The sequence below is a fragment of the Mustela lutreola genome, chromosome 6, assembly GCF_030435805.1.
Source record: "Mustela lutreola isolate mMusLut2 chromosome 6, mMusLut2.pri, whole genome shotgun sequence".
NCBI classification, from domain to species: Eukaryota; Metazoa; Chordata; class Mammalia; order Carnivora; family Mustelidae; genus Mustela; species Mustela lutreola.
In genome coordinates this window covers 107,054,856-107,072,723 of record NC_081295.1, presented here as the reverse complement: position 1 = coordinate 107,072,723, position 17,868 = coordinate 107,054,856, and the positions used below count along the sequence as shown (strand labels likewise).

General features: G+C 34.6%; 1 protein-coding gene across 1 annotated transcript in view; it reads left to right on the top strand.

The window, feature by feature from the left end:
* Positions 1 to 17,868, top strand: part of EYS (eyes shut homolog) — a 1,683,276-nt gene that overhangs the window by 1,401,344 nt on the left and 264,064 nt on the right. Inside the window, 1 exon segment of the mRNA XM_059179314.1 lies at positions 7,973 to 8,122. Coding sequence (XP_059035297.1) covers positions 7,973 to 8,122 — 150 coding nt within the window.

The following is a 17,868-nucleotide window of genomic DNA, read 5'->3' as shown; positions in this document are numbered from 1 at the left end:
TGTGGTCCATAAACATTGAATTCTGTTACACTTAAAAGAAATAAATAATAAAAAAATAAATTTTTAAAAAAGCATATATATGTATTGGTGTCTGCCCCCACTTACTGGCAGAAAACTCTTAAACCTCTTTTAATTTCTTAAGTGATAAAAACACTAGGAGCATTTCTTGTTCTAATATTTGTCATTGACCCTGTCCCTTTACATAGGGCTCCTAAAACCCTGGTAAATTCATAAGTGATAAAGGCAGTAGGATCACATTCTGTTCTAATAAGGGGACTGTAGGCAGGCTCTTGGATGACTCCGTGGTGGGGGCTGGTCACCAGAAAGACCAAGCTATGACTAGCTGCTTGGAATTTTCACTCCAAGCCTCCCATCCTCCAGAGAGGGAAAGGGGGCTGGAAATGGAGTTAATAATTGATCATGCTTACAAGGAAGCTTCCACAAAACCCCAATAGCACAGGGCTCAGAGAGCTCCCAGGGAGGTCAACACATCCTCACCAAGAAGGTGATGTACCCCAACTCCACAGGGACAGAAACTTCTACGCTTGGAATCCCCCAGACTTTACCCTGTGTTTCTCTTCATCTGACTATTCATCTGTATTCTTTATCATATCCTTTAATAAACTGGCAAATGGGCTTCCCTGAGTTCTGTGAATAACTCTAGCAAATTAATCCAACCCAAGGAGGGGTTCCTTGGAACCTCTGATCTGTAGCCAGTTGGTCAGAAGCACTGGTGTTTGAAGCTGGTGTCTGAAGCATGTGTTGTGGGGGAGAGGGCCAGCAGTCTTATGGGATAGAGGATTTTCTTTTTTCTTTTCTTTCTTTCTCTCTTTCTTTCTTTCTTTTTTTAAATTTTTATTTACTTATTTGACAGAGAGAGCATAAGCAGAGGGAGCATCAGACAGAGGGAGAGGCGGTTCCTGGCTGAGCAGGGAGCCCAATATGGGACTCAATCCCAGGATCCTGGGATCATGACCCGACTGAAAGCAGATGCCCAAACATCTGAGATACCCAGGCAACCCTGGGATAGAGGAACTTAACCTGTCTGGTCTGACATTCCAAGTAGTTAGTGTCCAAGCTGAATTAAATTGTAGGACACCCAGCTAGTGTCAGAGAGCATTGCATGGTATGGGGAAAACCTCCACACATTTGGCAACCAGAAGTGAAATGTTTGTGTGGGGTGAAGGAGACTCACAGGAGAGAAAAACAACAGTAGAAAAGTGGGGGTTTCCCTATATAGGAAAGTAGAACAGTACTATTTGTGAGAACCAAACAATTCTTCCAGAGTGTTTATTCATAGCTTTTCTCTAAGCACAGAATATAGGTTTAAGATACACAGTCGGTTGATTCAAAAGTGAAAAAGTCAGTTATCAAATAATGTGTCCTATATTCCCTGAAGTAGATAATTTGCTATTGAATCATACAAATATATCAGTAACCCAGGTCTTCCACTGCCCTCCCCTGCCTGCCCCCAGCTACCATCATGTTACCAACTAAATCCTCAGAATTCTTTTAAAAGTATTATTATATAAAATAAGAAATTGCTTATTAATAGAATAAATCCAAGTAAGTTTAAAACTGTTAATATATAGAAAACTATAGGGAGAACTAAGCTTAATTGTTTATTTTTATTTTCATTCCCATTCCCCTTATTAAAGCGGCCTTGTTGTGTACTGTATCACAGGGTAGCTCTGGTTCATAATGGGACGTTGGTGTACTTGGAGAAGACTGTTCATCCCTGTCCTTGATTTTAGTGACTGAGCTTCGTTTAAAAATAACTCATTTGTGTATTGTACTATATATATCTTGTTTAATGCATATAATCAATCTTTGAAATGCAGCTTTTGAAGTTTTGAAAACAGACCTTGTACATATGGCACAACAACTTGACCTAAATGTTCAGCTCTCTTCTACTCTACTCTGTGTATTGTATTTTTAAGTTTAATCTCAAAAGTGAGTCTAAAATGATAATATATTTTAGAAATATTAAGTAATAGAAACTCCTGAGTAAAAATAGGGACGGGAAGAGGATACTAGACTATCCCTTAGTGCATAACAAAATGTACCACTCTCCCCTCTCCCCAAAGGGTGGGGGTGGAGAACAAGCCAGCAATTCAAGAAAAAGTCTTACGCCATTTTATGATAAAGCTTTTTATATATCCAAAGAGAGAAAACACAAGATGCTGGTACAGAGTGTGGTGTTTCTAAATGCGCTCTCATGGCTCCAGCTTCCTCCCCTTAGTGAAAAGAGGAGTCAAAGATAATACTAAATTCTTAATTACACTCTCGAATTCAGGGAATAGCAGCCGAAAAAATTGAGTAGGAAGTCATGGGAAAAATAAGGGAAAACACTAAGGAACAGAAACCCAAAAACTGCTAATGGATTTCAGGAAAGGCAGAAGAGGTAAAGTTGCATCGTCCTCTGCCAGGCTAATTTGGCATATTGGACTAATTTGGCATATTGTATAGCCAAACATATGTTTATAAAAAATAAAAAATTTAAAAAAAAAAAGGGACATTTAGATGGATCTCAAAAGAGTGATTTTCAACCACCTTCATTATGCCCTGTGCTACTTGTACTTTGTTATTAAATCTTTAATGCGGTTGTTTTGTCCAATTTGTTTTCTTCTGCAATATTGATTTAATCTATTTTTTATTACATTTCACTTTGTGTTTCTTTTACTGAATGTATATTCTTAATAAGTTCTAGAACATAAAAAACTCATAGGATATCTATTATTCCTTAGATTTTTATCTAATATTTTTGATCTCCTTTCTGGTTTTCAGTTGTATTTTGAATCCTTTCCTGACTTCCTTCCCAAACTTGTCATCCATAAATGTGGAACATCTCTGTCCAGTCCCAAACTGCTGTGTTGCTTAACACCAGGGAACCCCCTTTACACTGTGTTCTATGTAGTTTTTTCTCCTTGAAGTTGATTCTGGTTTTATTTGCTATAACTCATTTCTCCTGATATACCTCGTGACTTCAAAAACTAATATTATCCTATTTCCCTTAATTAAAGGATAATTTTCAAAAAGATATATAAATGAACACATGCCAAAATTTTATTTAACCTATTAATTATTAGTGAGGGAACTGGTAAGATACTACAACCAATTCAAAGGAGAAGTCAAGGAAGAGAGACATATGTATATAAGATTAAGGAATTTTGAAGCACATTTCCAAATAGATGGGAAGCAAGTCTACCTGCAGGGTAATAATCAATTGCATTTCATCAGACACAGTTTGTTTGCATTGCTAGAGATAAGAATAATTTGAATTCTTATTAGTTTTCACCAACGTACAGAGTTGCAAAATAGCTCAAAGATAAAGAAAGGTGAATAGAACCTCAATGGGTAAGCTAGATTTTTTTTTTCCTATTTCATATTCTTTCACAATTTCTCCTAATACCTTTCTTTGAACCATTCTTCCAAACCTAAGTGTTGCTTGTAGAGCCGGAGTTATGGGGGGGGAGAAGTAACTTAGGTTTCCTGACATTTTTACTGAGATGTTAAAGAAACATTTATCTGTGGTTCAGAGATACCTATAGTTTCACTTTGGTCTGTCTTTCTTTCTTTCTTTCTTTCTTTCTTTTTTTTTTTTTCCAAATTGATGTGAGCTCTACTATGGAATATTTCAAGTTTATCTAGATGCCTGAGTATCTCCAAGACCCTTTCAGGTGTTCATAACATCAACATTTTTTTCAAAAATTTTTTTGCCTTTTTATTTTATTTTATTTTATTTTTCAGTATTCCCAAATTCATTGCTTATGCACCACACCCAGTGCTCTATACAATATGTGCCCTCCTTAATACCCACCACCAGGCTCACCCAACCCCCTCCAAAACCCTCCATCTCTTTCTCAGAGTCCATAGTCTCTCATGGTTTGTCTCCCTTTCCAATTTCCCCCAACTCACTCTTCCTCTCCATCGAAGTTATTTTTCTAATAAAACTAAGACATGGGCCTTTTTCAAAATTTTTGACTGACATTTGCACTCCAAGTACAAAGTCACAGGAGATAACATTTCTGGCACCTAATGTCATGGCATGAGCCCCAAATTATACTCTGTCATTTTATTCTACTCCACTATGCACTCAAAGTGAAAATGAACACATGCATAAAATGTCCTAATTCTGCAGTAAAATGAATTAATTTTTAAAATTCTCAATCCTTGTCTATGTAACTTTGTAAAGTGCTGTGCTTAAGGAGAGGTATACATAAAGCAAGTCGGCTGCATGCCAATATAGAATAGCTGCCTTGAGGAAAAGTGCTTGTGCAATTTTTTTAAGTTGCTAGTTGAAGTAGCCATTGTGAAACATGACTTGAAAAATGACTAAAGGATAATCTGTAGTTATTCAGACTTGAGTATTTTGCAGCCATTTTCTCAAAAACTAACAAAGTAAGCCTGTCATTTTGAAGAAAGCAGCTGATCGTCTTTGATTCCCAATCATTCCCAATGATGAAAGTAAAGCTTTCTAGTAAAAATTAGAATATGGGAAAACTTAGATTCTTCACAGTGAACTTCAAAGCTTCACCATACTTTCTGATTTCAATTGTAATAGTAATTCATGTGATTTTTTTTATTTTTCTTTTTTTTATATATTTTTTGAAAGCTCTCCATAACCCAGTGAATCCGCATTTTTCAAATAACTAATGAAAGGTGTTACAAAATCATGCAAGGGTGCAATATTAATTTAAAATATAAGAAAGACCAATGGAATTTTAATGTAACAGTTTTAATGTAACAGGATGTAAAGACTATTACTATAGTTTCAGTTATACTTTAAGGAACTACCACTTGTCCAATCTTTGTATGTGTAAAAATCATTACCCTTTTCTAGTCACATTCTCTGTGACACCAGAGTTCATGTACTTCAACCAAATCAACAGTTCACAATAGATTGAATATAGAAGAAGATATGAGGATTTAATAACTTTTATTAAGCTTAAATTGAAGATTATTGTAAAAGTATAGAATAATCCTCCTCTATTTTATTTTTGTTTAGAAAATATAATTACTTTTCACAATCTGTGCTATGCAGGTTAATATGTAAGGGATTTTATTATTGTTATTTTCAAATAAGCTAACCAATAAATAATTGAACAACTTCTGTTTTAAATATTATTTTTCAGTTTTAAATTCTAATCCAGTATTAAAAGAGGCAAACCAGAGTGCCTGGGTGGCTCAGTTGGTTAAGTGTCATCTGACTCGTGATTTCAATTCATGTCTTGATCTCACAGTTGTGAGATGGAGCCCTGCATAAGCCTATGCACTGTGCATGAAGCCTCCTTAATATTCTCTCTCTCCCTCTGCCCCTCTCCCCCTGCTTGCTCCCTAAATAAAGGAAGAAAGAAAGTTGCAAACCATGTTAACAAAAGCTCTTTGGGGTTACTCAATAGATTTTAAACTTATTAAAGAGTTCTTAGATTAAAATACATGAACAATATGATTTTGCTCTAAGGAAAAATTCCCTCTCTATATATCTGTCCATTTATCAACCTTTATATCTATAGTGGTATTCACCAAATACTAATGCTGGCCAATTTTTTTTTTTTGTCTTTTTTTTAAGAACGTGGGCCAGTGGAGGACAGGAGTACCAAGGGAGAGGGAGAGAGAATCTTAAGCAAGCTCCAGGACTAGCATGGAGCCCCATGCAGGGCTCAATCTCATGTCTCTGAGATCATGACCCAAAGCCTAAATCAAGAGTCAGTGGCTTGACTGAGCCACCCAGGTGTTCCTAATGATGACCATTTTCAAGGGTTGTAATTTCAGTTTGGTTTAGTATACTTTTAAAGGTTTTTTTTTATTATTATTAAAACAATTTGTCTAAAATTATACTCACAAGCATAAATAAAAGAAAAAAGTAGGTAATAGATACTCAAAAATACTAAAAATATATATTTCACAAATATCTGAGAATTCAGTAAATACATAACAAGAATTATTTGCTTTGATGATTTTGGATCAATTGGAAACTAAAAGAGGAAAAAATGAAAATTGACCCCTGACTAATTCTTGACCCAACCAGATAATCTAGGGTAATCTCATCTCAAAATCTTTAATCATAACTACAAAGTGTCTTTTGCCAAATAAGATTAACATTCACGGGTTCCAACAATTAGGACATGACTATCTTTGCTGGCTATTATCCAACCTACCACAAGCTCCTGCTTCATATTATGTACAAAAATCAATTCTAGAGACCATACAGATGTTAAATGAAGCTTACAAAAGATAATGTAAGAAAATAACTTTATGATTTTAAAGAATGCAAAGATATCCTAAAGGTTACATAAAAGTCACTAATTACAACCATAAAGAAAACAATAAAAAGACCTATGCTAAAATTAAGACCATAGGCTCAACAAAACTCAACTTAAGCAATTGGCAAGACAGTCCACAGAACTGGAGTATCTTCAGTAAACATGGTTAACAAAGAGCTTACATGCTAAACACACATATATATGAATATAGATCTAAAAATTAAATATATACATAGATATAACTCTAATCACTCAAGAGAAAGCAAACAACCAAATAGAAATGTGAGAAGTACAAACTGAGATTTCACAAAAGAAGATATCAAAATAGCCACTAAACATGACAATATGCTCAACTTCCCTATTATGAGGAAAAATAAAAATTGAAGCTACAACAAAATAAACACAGAGTAGTTAAAATCTGCAAGGCAACCATAACAAGGGTGGTGAGACTGGATCATCTGGAACTCTTACTGCTGGTAAGGAATTAAATCAAAATTATTTTGGAATCAACAATTCAGCTCTTGGTTATATACACAACAGAAATGCATATGCTTCGTTCAGCACAAAAGACACATACAAGATTATCATTAGCAACATTATTCATAATATCCAAAAACTGGGATGGTAGGAGGATGTTCATCTATGGAAGAAAGAATAACTGGATTGTAATTATTCAATTGAATACTATAAAGCAATAAAAATGAATGAGTTTTAGCATAGATGCTATCTCTCAAACATAACACTGAGCAAAAGTAAGTAGGCACAACAGAATATATACAGTATGCAGTATGATCCCAATAATTCGAAGTTTAGATTAGGCAAAATTTATCCTACCTGTTAAGCATCAGGATGGTGATTACTTTGGGAAAAGGAAAGAAAAGAGTGAGTGATAAGACTTTTGATAATACAGATAATGTTCTTTTGAGATAATGTTCTTCTGAGCTATATGTTTAATATTTGTGTGATTTTTATGTGAGTTATACGTCAATTAAAAATGAAGACAAGACAGGTGCCTAAAGTTTATTACTAAATGAAGAGAAAGGTAAATAAATCTACTTAGCTCTTTATTTCATTTTAAAAAATAAAACTAGGGCTATATAAATATTCATATGTGTACGGATATACAGTGGAAAAGAATACCTCAAGGTGGGAAAAGAATCAGCTGGAGGAAGGGGAGTGTTTCTTCTTTTCTTTATATATTTCTTTATCATTTAAATTTTTATGAAATACACATTAAATTTAAAATACAGATAATTAACAGTAATAATAAACCAAGTTATGTAATACTCAACAGGTGCCAGACACTTTTCATTTATTATTTAATTATCACAGTAGTTCTAGTAATTACTTGCCCTCCTTATCCCTTTATAATGTATGAGGAAATTGAGGCTCAGAATAATAGCATCTTGCTATTAAGAAACAGAGTCAGAAAGTTAATCTCATGTCAAGTCAGTGCTTTTAATTCCTGTGGAAAGTAATTCTAACATAATATTATTATATTGTATATATTGCATACAATATATTGTAAATATTGTATATAATTCTAATGTAGTATTATTATATTGAATAATTTAATAACACACCTACCATCTCACCAAATCATTACTCCTTAAGGGCAAAGATTGTGTTTGTTGAAAGAATAATTATTATTGAATAAAATATAAATCTAATCACTAATTTAATGTAATGTTTGTTTTTAAAGGTAGTGAGAAGAATATTGGGCAACACTTTCTTCATTTATTTCTCGTGGAAGGACGGCCCACAGTTAAATATGGATGTGGAAGTTCTCAAAATATCTTGACTCTTTCTGCTAGTTATAGAATTAACACAAATGTTTTCATCCCTATCACAGTACGGTAAGTCCTCCACAGTAATTCTTTGAATTATAGTGCTGAGCCTTATTTTTTTAAGTGTTATTTGTATGTATAATATCTACCAAATACAAAAAGAAAGACAAAAAAACTTTCCATCTGAAAGTTGTTTTGCCAATCAATTTTTTAATTAACATGTAATGTATTATTAGCCTCAGGGGTACAGGTCTGTGAATCGCCAGGTTTACACACTTCACAGCTCACCATAGCACATACCTTCCCCAGTGTCTATAACCCAACCACCCTCTCCCTACCCCACTCCCCCCGGCAACCCTCAGTTTGTTTTGTGAGATTAAGAGTCTCTTATGGTTTGTCTCCCTCCCGATTCCATCTTATTTCATTTATTCCTTTCCTACCCCCCAAACACCCCACGTTGCCTCTCAACTTCCTCCTATCAGGGAGATCATTTGATAATTGTCTTTCTCTGTTGCCAACCAATTTTTTTCAGTTTGATGGAGTATTAACTCCATCAAATTAAATTAAGGTATAATTTGATACTGCCCAATGCCAATCAAATTATATACAAAATGAATTGATTTCTTTGAAAATATCAAGGAGCAAATACATAGGTTGAAGATTTATGTGGTTCAGTTGAAATTAAGATCTAGTTTGGGGTGCCTGGGTAGTGCAGTCGCTTCATCGTGGGACTCTTGATTTTGGCTCTGGTCATGATCTCAGGGGGGTGAGATAGAGCTCTACGTTGTGAGACAGAGCCCAGCATGGGGCTACAAGCTTAGAAGGGAATCTGCTTAAGATTCTCTCTCTCCTCCCTCTGCCCCTCCCCGCCTCTCTCCCCATTTTGAAGGAAGGGGGAAGGAAGGTAAGAAGGATGAAGGGGGAGAAGGAGGAAAGGAAGGAAGGAAAAGAAATTAAGATCAAGTTCATTTATTTAACAAAATATCTTCTGAGTGAAAATACCTGCTCAGAATAGGGGATGGGGGTAGTAGCCATTGACTCTGCACCAAAAAAAAAAAAAAAGAATCCAGTAGAGGAAAAATGAATATTAAATGGAAATTTATTCCTAGGGCATATAAACTTTTAGAAGGCAGTCTTGAATTTAATTCATACTTCAGAATTAGGACGTCTCAGAAGAGAGAAATGGCTAAATATGATGGTCACATCCCAAGGGCATTACTGAACAAAATTTACATGTAGCAGCCAAGAATTTAAAATTCTTCATCAGTACAGCAATCTAGTGATAATGGTCTCTAAAGTTACTCTGTGTCAGTTAAAAATAACATTTTGTGTCTGAGTTTATACGTTAGATGACAATTGTATACTTTAGTCTGATTAGCAGGAATCTTGGCTAACCTGTGAAGGTTATATAAATCAAATAAGCTTTCCCAGGGTCTGTATCAATCTGCAAATAAAATCAAGGAAATTGACACCAATCTGAAAATGGAAACTCCTTCCAGGCAGGGACAGTATCTTACTCATTTTTAATGCAATTTGTAGGGCATCTGACAGAAAGATGCTCAGTAAATGTTTGAACAAATGAAGAAATGAGAGTATCTGGGCTGGGCGGTTCAATTGGTTATGGCAAGAAGGCAACGAAATTACCCTAAGGCAATGAAACTATTATTCATAAATTAGGCAAACCCTTTTAGAACAGAGAGTTGTGTACAGCCAAAGCAAATTTTCAGAGCCACGGACTTAACTCTTACTTTAATCATCTCTCTTACAAAGGGTGCAGTTGGTCACAAAAAAAAGAGCCAGATGAGAAGGTGAATAACCTAGAAACCAATTTAAAAGCCATTTTGACTGATAACACCATCGTTTTATACAGTGTAATCATTTCATACTAACAGTGGCACATTTGATCACATATGAAGTAATTTCTGTTTTCATCAAACTTTCTTAAAGGGATGATTTCATTCTTTGCCTTTAAGTAATGAATACCTAGGTAGGCTGTCCTCAAACCATGCAGAGCCTTAGGCAGACTGAGGTTGAAACCATCCTTCAAAAAAATACTGACACTTCTAGTAAAACTAAAAACTGAGGGCTTTCCAAATATTTCAATTAAGTTTATTCAGAATTTAAAAAGCAAGAAAGAGATATCTCTACTGACACAAAAATGCAAATCTGCTTTGTCTTATAAGCAGCATCCCACAAGACCTTAAGGTGACAATAAGTTACATTAAAGACTGACCTAGGACTGTATTGTATTATATTATATATTATATAAATCATTTAAATTTATGTAATAAATATGAATAACAAGTATATATTCGTAACTCTTCAATAAGTTTTACTGTTGAAGTATAAAGAAGTTAGGTCATAACTAGAGGTAAGTGAGAAGTCAAGAGGTGGATATATAAGATAAGAGATTTGAGCATGTTTAATTATGGATTGAACTTACTAGTTGAGTGGAAAGTGTTAGCACATAGAAAAATAATGAATAATTGAGAATATAAAGTCCCTTATAAATTTATAGTGATGAGATACAATCCACATGAGAGAAGATTTCTGCCAGAGGGAAGGGAAAATGGAAAAGACGCACACATTGAGACTTCTGATTTCTGTTTTTATGTATGTCCCTTGATCCGTGACTGTCTTTTGCTTGATCCCTATCAGTCCCTATCTGCGTGATCCCTGTCCATCCCCTCTCAGTTGTTTAAATCACTTTCTGTCTTCATCTTTCCTGCTCCACTCCTACTTCAACATTCTTAACTGGGCACAAGTTAGCATTAAAAGGGTCTTTGGGTACAGCTCTTTCTAGCTATCCTAATTCTTTCAAATGGGACACCTGTTATTGCAAACTTAGAACAAATTGGTCCCTTAAAAGTATGTGAATCAAGGTCCTTTTTAATTATATGAATGTTGTTGGAATTCCTTCTATATTTAAGGGTCCCTGATGACAAAATACCATAGCATGATTGATAAGAACTTATTTTCAAAAATTAGTAGAGCTCTAAGGTAAATACATAAAAGATGACTTTGATTTTTATTTTGTTTTTAGCCACTGAGAATAAACATGAGAGTATTTCCTCCTACTAAATTTGCATTGTACCTGCAGATAGATGGCAGAAGTAGAACGAACTTGAATAAACCACCTGTAGTGATACAGGTCAATTCAGTATCAAGATAGAAGTTCTTCTTAAATGAAATGGAGCAGAGATCACAGCTCTACAGATAGATTGTAATTCATACTCATGCACAGTTTGTCTTTCATTTCAACAAATTTTGAAAGGGATCACATAGAGAGAGTCTTAGTTTTCAAAAGGGTTATTCTCCTTTGGGAAAGTTCAGAAAAATTGTCTTACCATATATATATACTTTTTAAAGTTTCTGAAGTTTAAATTTTTCTGCCACCTTTTGTGTCTCTCCTATATAAAAGCTGACTCTTTATTCAGCATTTTGTTCTGTAAAGAAGTCCTGTGTCGTTTCCTCTAGGTAACTTACTGTGTTATTACCTGCATGTTTTAAATCCACACAGCCTATTCTACCTTCCCTCCTTACCTACCTACCAACCTATTCTTCCTTCTACCTTAGGTTTCTCAAAGACTTATCCAGGGGTGTAGCATTATCCATGTATATCTAAGGCACATTCCAGTATGTAGTGATTCATAGTTAACAAACTCTTAAGATAGCCAATGCCAAATGAATTTTGACCAAGAATTGGGTGAGTGTCAGAACTACACATCCCAATCAACAGCTTTTGAGTAACTGGTCAGTGTAAAGGAATGCATGCATGGTTTAAGATCAATTGAACAGAGGCTGGTAGGTTTCTAATAGTTGGGCAGTAAGAACCTTAGAACTTGCTCAAACTCAAACATCAGATAAAACCATTGCAAGCACTTTTGACATAATACCTTGACGATATTTGGTCCAATAAACAAAATAAACTGATAAAAACGCTGCTGAGTTTTGTCAGTGGACTGATTTTTACCTCCTGTTTGATCTTACTAATTTCTCTGAGATAAAAACCTCATATAGGTAGAGGTATATGTATATGCGTGTGTTTGTGTGCTAATGTGAGTACCTATCTGTGCAAACTACTCTTTATTTTTTAATTAACACATTTCCCACAACTGTTTGATTAAGAAAATAGAAAATAAATTTCTATAATGCAAAGCTAGCATTAACCTTAAAGGATGGGAAATAAAAAGAATTCTGAGTAGGATTGCTTGACTATAACAAATGAAGAAATTTAGTGGTAAGTAATTTATGAAAAATAAGAAAGGAACAAATGATAACTTCTTATAATACGTACATGTATTGCCAAAGGCCTTTCAGACAACTCTGCTCAAAATTGACTTATAGCACTTTGCCATTTTCCCCATGTAAATTCTGTGTATTACAACTTGTTGCCCAGCTATTCACCTATAACTCCATACAGAGAATGATCAGGAGACTACCCAAGTTTATATAAGAAGAAAGAATACCCATCATGTATTATAAGCTCTAATTTTGGGAGTAACTCAAAATGTCTCATGTCTCTGATTTTCTAAAATGTGAAAGTTTTTCACACATTCTTGGTATTTAATATTATATAATCTGTGGATTGCATGCCTTTAGTCTTAGTGCCCAGAAACTCTGTAATAGCAAGAACCTTCACTTCTTAAAACAGATGGTGACTTTTGAACTGTGCTAAATCTATAAGATATTAGATTTATTCATAAAACGTTGCCATGTCAATATGGAAGTTTGGCAAGCTTTTCTTCTTAAAAAGGTCAAACTTCGTCACTTCAATATTAATTTCTGTATCTTTTCCATCAACACTTCCATCTGGTATTTCTTAGAGGAAATGTAGGAAAACTGTAGCCAAATATGGGAAATATAGCATAATACTTTATAATTACATTGACTTGTACCTAAATACATATATCTAAACATTGCTTCTTTATCCATACATTACACACTAATCATACATAACATGTCCAGTACTAGCTGGACAGCAAATTATAATGTAATTTATTCGTATATTGAATTGGGACAAGCCACTATAAAAACAAAATTTCTTTCATTAAATAAATTTAGTTTAAGATAATCTTTCAGAGGTCTGTGGGTCTAAGAGTTGGTAATTTTAGTATTATTTAGGTTTATTGGATACAGTCTTCTGCTAGCATGTATGGTTGTGTCTAAAATTTGCATAAATCTTGAGAAACAAGAAGTGTCAGTTTGGTGTTCAGTGAGGCAGAAATAGAATAGAGCTCTATAAATAAAGACATCGTGATCTGAATGTGAAGCTGAGTCTATACAATATGTTCACTGGATAATATGTCAGTTATGGATGGACTCAACCAATCAGTGGTATAAAAAATAATTCCAAATGATTGACTGTGTAATCACATGTGTGCTCCTCATATGTGCAGTTCAGTTCAAATTGTCCAAAGGAAATGTCTCTTAATAAAGATACAAAAGTGAAGATTCAGGTCTATAACTCCTCATCTTCTGGTGTGCTGAGATGCCAAGACAGCCAGAGAACTGATTGACCCTCAAGGGCTCAGAGCAACCACAAAGATTCTCCCGAAGAGAAAGGAATATAGCAGTTGACAAGTACATCTGTAACATGAAAAATAAACTGGATGGTGAAGAAAGATTAGAAATTTATCAGAGGGACAGCAGTTGGAAGAGGATAAGCAATGACATCATGACACTGAATAACATCATGGTTCATGTGGAAAATTGTATGGAAATTGGGTAATGAGAACATAAAGCTCGAGGTGAAACGATATTTAGCTCTTTAGCAGAACATCAAATGTTGTGATTTCTAATGCAGAGATTCACAATAAACTAAAACAAAAGCCAAAGAATTCTTTTGAGAATTAGGAATGTATGCTGAAGAAAGCTTCATATTTTCTTCATCCTTTTTTGTTAATGGTAGATTTCTACAACTGTCAAAACTATTGAGAAAGTTGGAACTATTCTTGTATGGTGGCAGAGTATACAGAAAAAGGAACTTCAATCCCAAAATCCTTTTCTCTCTGTAATTCTAAAATGCATGTAACTATCATCTTTACGACAAGATTATATAAGAAAGTAGTAGAAAGCAAATGAAGACTTAGGGGCAAACTGAATATATAGGAATTAGGTCAGAAAAACAATAATTGATAAAGTCACAGAACACTCTGCCACACAGGGCAGTTAAAGGGAATTAACTTGTTTAAAAAATAAGACTCATGAGAAAATGCCAAGGGATTATTTTTTTATTAAGTAAATATGTGGTTAATTGACAATACAGATTTAAATCCCATGTTTTTTTCCAATCTGAAAGTTCTTCAAGTCTTATTCTTAGTGGTAGGCTTCAATCCTTGACAACATATTTATCTTAAGTAACTTCTTTAGAACAATTCTTACAGAATGGACTCAAAATATAGACAATCTTACTTATTTAAAAAAATGGCTAGTCACCTAACTTTCTAAATTAAGCTAAAAGAAGCTATGTAAGCTTCTTCCTCAACAAATTCACCTTGACTTCATCAACATACTGAATAAAAAGAAGATAGATAGTAAAATAAATTATTTTACAATTTAACATCTGTGAACTCTGTTCTACCTAACACAGATTCATTTAAGAATAGTTTAAGACTTTTCAGAAGACATACTAAATGTTTAAAATTGGAAGCTAATTTCATAGAGAGATACTGGTACTAAGCCAAAGTGTTTGAACTCAATAAATACAGAAGAAAGGCTTTTAATATTTCTTCAGATAATTCATTCTAATGCCACCACAAGAGACAGTAAATTCCTGTTTTACAGTATTTGATACAGCATTCTTTCCTGGTCCCTCCTTCTTCTCAACTTGGAAACAGTTGGCTTAATTCTAATTTATAGTAATATTTGAACACCAATCCGCCCTCAAGAACAATGTTACAAAGATAAAAAGGAGATTCCAGGAAAAAGCCCTGTAGGAAATACCATAAAAATTTACATAGGAGCTTACTATACACCTCAGTAAATCTCCCATCATTTGAGGGGCAGAAATTTCCAGTCCTATATGATGGACTAGAATGAACTCAACCATGCACTGAGAATCTCTTCCCACCTCCCAAGTGAATAAAATAGCAAAGAAGCATTCTCCTGCTTTCATCATACTAGCAATGACACTCATTTCTGCACCTGGGTGCAGTAGTAGAGACTGTTCCAAAAGAAAATTCTAGCTCCTCTTGTATATAAGCCTCAGATAAAATGATGGAAACACAATTCCAGCTTAGCACAGTCTTTGTGAAGAATTCATAGAACAAGAGAAAGTAAAGATTTAGATTGTTTGCACAGAAATGACCAATGAGCAGGGCACCTGGGTGGCTCAGTCACTTAAGTGGCCGAATTTTGATTTTGGCTCATGATCTCAGGGTCCTGGGATCGAGCCCTATGTTGGGCAGCATGCTCTGGGGAGTCTGCTTGAAGATACTATCCCGCCCTCTCCCTCTATCCCTGCCTCCCTAAAATAAATAAATCTTTTAATTTTTTTTTTTAAATTACCAATGAACAAGGCTGATCCTTAGGCACACATGTGCAAGCAGTCCTGAGGATTCCTAAAAATATGGAGACTCTACAATGGACCGTCATCTCTGCAAGAATGTCTCAGCCACTGAGACTTAATAACTAGTATTTTAGGTCAGGTTCTTTGGAAAAAGACAGTAGAGACTTGTATGCTGGAAGCTTATTAGGGAGTGCTCTTGGGAATAACTTTCATTAGTCAGTGAGAGAAGCAGCACTGAGAAGACATGGGAGTTGAATTACAGAGCAGCTATAACAGAGGCTTTACCTGACCCTAGGGGAAGCTGTGGAGTAGGGATTTTCAGTTTCCTGAATTGAGTCAAGGGGACCTGGACCTTTGTCCCATGGCCAGGATATGGCATATCATAGCATCCACTACAGCTAGTGAGACTCATGGCTACATCATCACTTAATGGCTGATGAAGTCCAAGACTCTTCAGATTGACTTAACACATAAGCAAACTAATGTTTTTAGATAAACTGAACACATATCACAACACCCGTTTAACTCCCACCGAACTAACTAGAGGGCTGATTTCCCCATGTTAATGACATGGTTCTATTCAATCTTTTCAGGAGTTACCTAAAGAAGCAGTGACTCTTAGGAAGAGCAGCTCAATACTAATCACATCAAAACCCCAAATGCCAATATTGTAGATGTGTATCAGCATGGACATAGATAGCCACAAATAATGCTATTCTGTAACCTATCATTAAACCATAGACCACTGTCCAATTGGTTTAGGGCAAAAGGGTAGATCTTTATATGCTCATTATGACTCAGAATGAAAGCACAGGACACATAAAGGGTACCTGGAAACAGGGAAGGGAGGAAGCAAAGCATTCTCTGTATAACTACAAAGGAGTCTTTACTTGTCTGAGCCTTTATTTGAAACCTAAAGATAATCGATAATCACACCTTTTTTTTTTTTTTTTTTTTTTTGCTATACAGGCTCCTATGAGTGTCATCTGTATGAAAGTTCTTTGGAAAGCATAAAGTGTCCCTCAATGAATAGTATTATTATTATAGTTTATCATCCATATAAGTCCATTTCTTCTGTTGCTGCCCTAGGACCAGAAAAATTGCTCACTGCTTTTTTATTTTATAGCATCTCATTAAAAGAACCTCATAAAAATTTTAATGAAGTTTTCTGCAGATATTTCTCTTTCCAATTAAGTAAACTTACTTCCTCATGGTTTTGTTCTCTAAGCATTCAGTTATTTTAGACACTATTTTCTGGATGTCCTCCAAAGTTTTCCACAGCCCTATCAGTAGAATTTTATGTGCTGACTTTTTTTTTTAATGGACAGAAAGAGCAAAGACATCACATATATTTCTTCTCCTTGTGAAATTTTCCTCTAGATTTTTCTAGATTATTATTAGCAGCATATTTTCTAATCTATAAGGTCTCAAATATCATATGTATCAGTTTACATTTATTAAATTTCCATCATGGATATTGTTCAAAGAATATAATTTGAGGGAGATACAATATGTTTAATGAAAATAAAAATCTCCATTGCTTCACCTCTTCCAACATTTCTCTTTTACATTCATGGTTTATACACTGTCCATTTGTCTGTTACTTGGAAAGATGCCAAACAAAGGCTGTTTACAGAGCTATATGATCACACAGCATATATTCCAGTATGTCTTAACATCTGTTAAAGAAGTTTTGGGGACAAGAAATATATATTTTGTGTGAAGTTGCAGATGTTCCCAGTGGCTTATTCTGAAAATCACTGCCCTTCCAGTGTTAATTGGGCAGTGAGGTGATTAATCTACCACCCTTTGGTGAAAATGCTTTTGAAATTCCTTGCTTGTTAAGCTCATCCTTTTGTAGTTTCATAGATGGGAAAGTGATAAGCTTGGACCAGGAGCTGGCTGTGTTTGGTACATTGTATAAGAAGCAAATGAGTAAGATGAGGAAGTAAGCACAAAAAAGTTTGTACTACAAAAAGCAGATTTGTTAGCATGTCAGCAGAAGAGAAGACTATCCAGATAATTGTGAGATAGACAAAACTTACCAGATACAAACAAGATTGTATTTACAAAGACATACTGGACACTTCACCTGCATAATAATATCAGTCTAGTTCATTTATTCACACTCATTAACAGCTATATAATTATAGCTGTTAATTCTGCTATTTATTCTGCACTTACACAAAAGGCACTATGATAAATACTTTTATACACAATCTCATTAAATTTCACAATGTCTTTAAGAGGTAGTTACTCTTCTAATACTTATTTAAGAGGTGAGTAAACTGAGGCTTAACGTGAT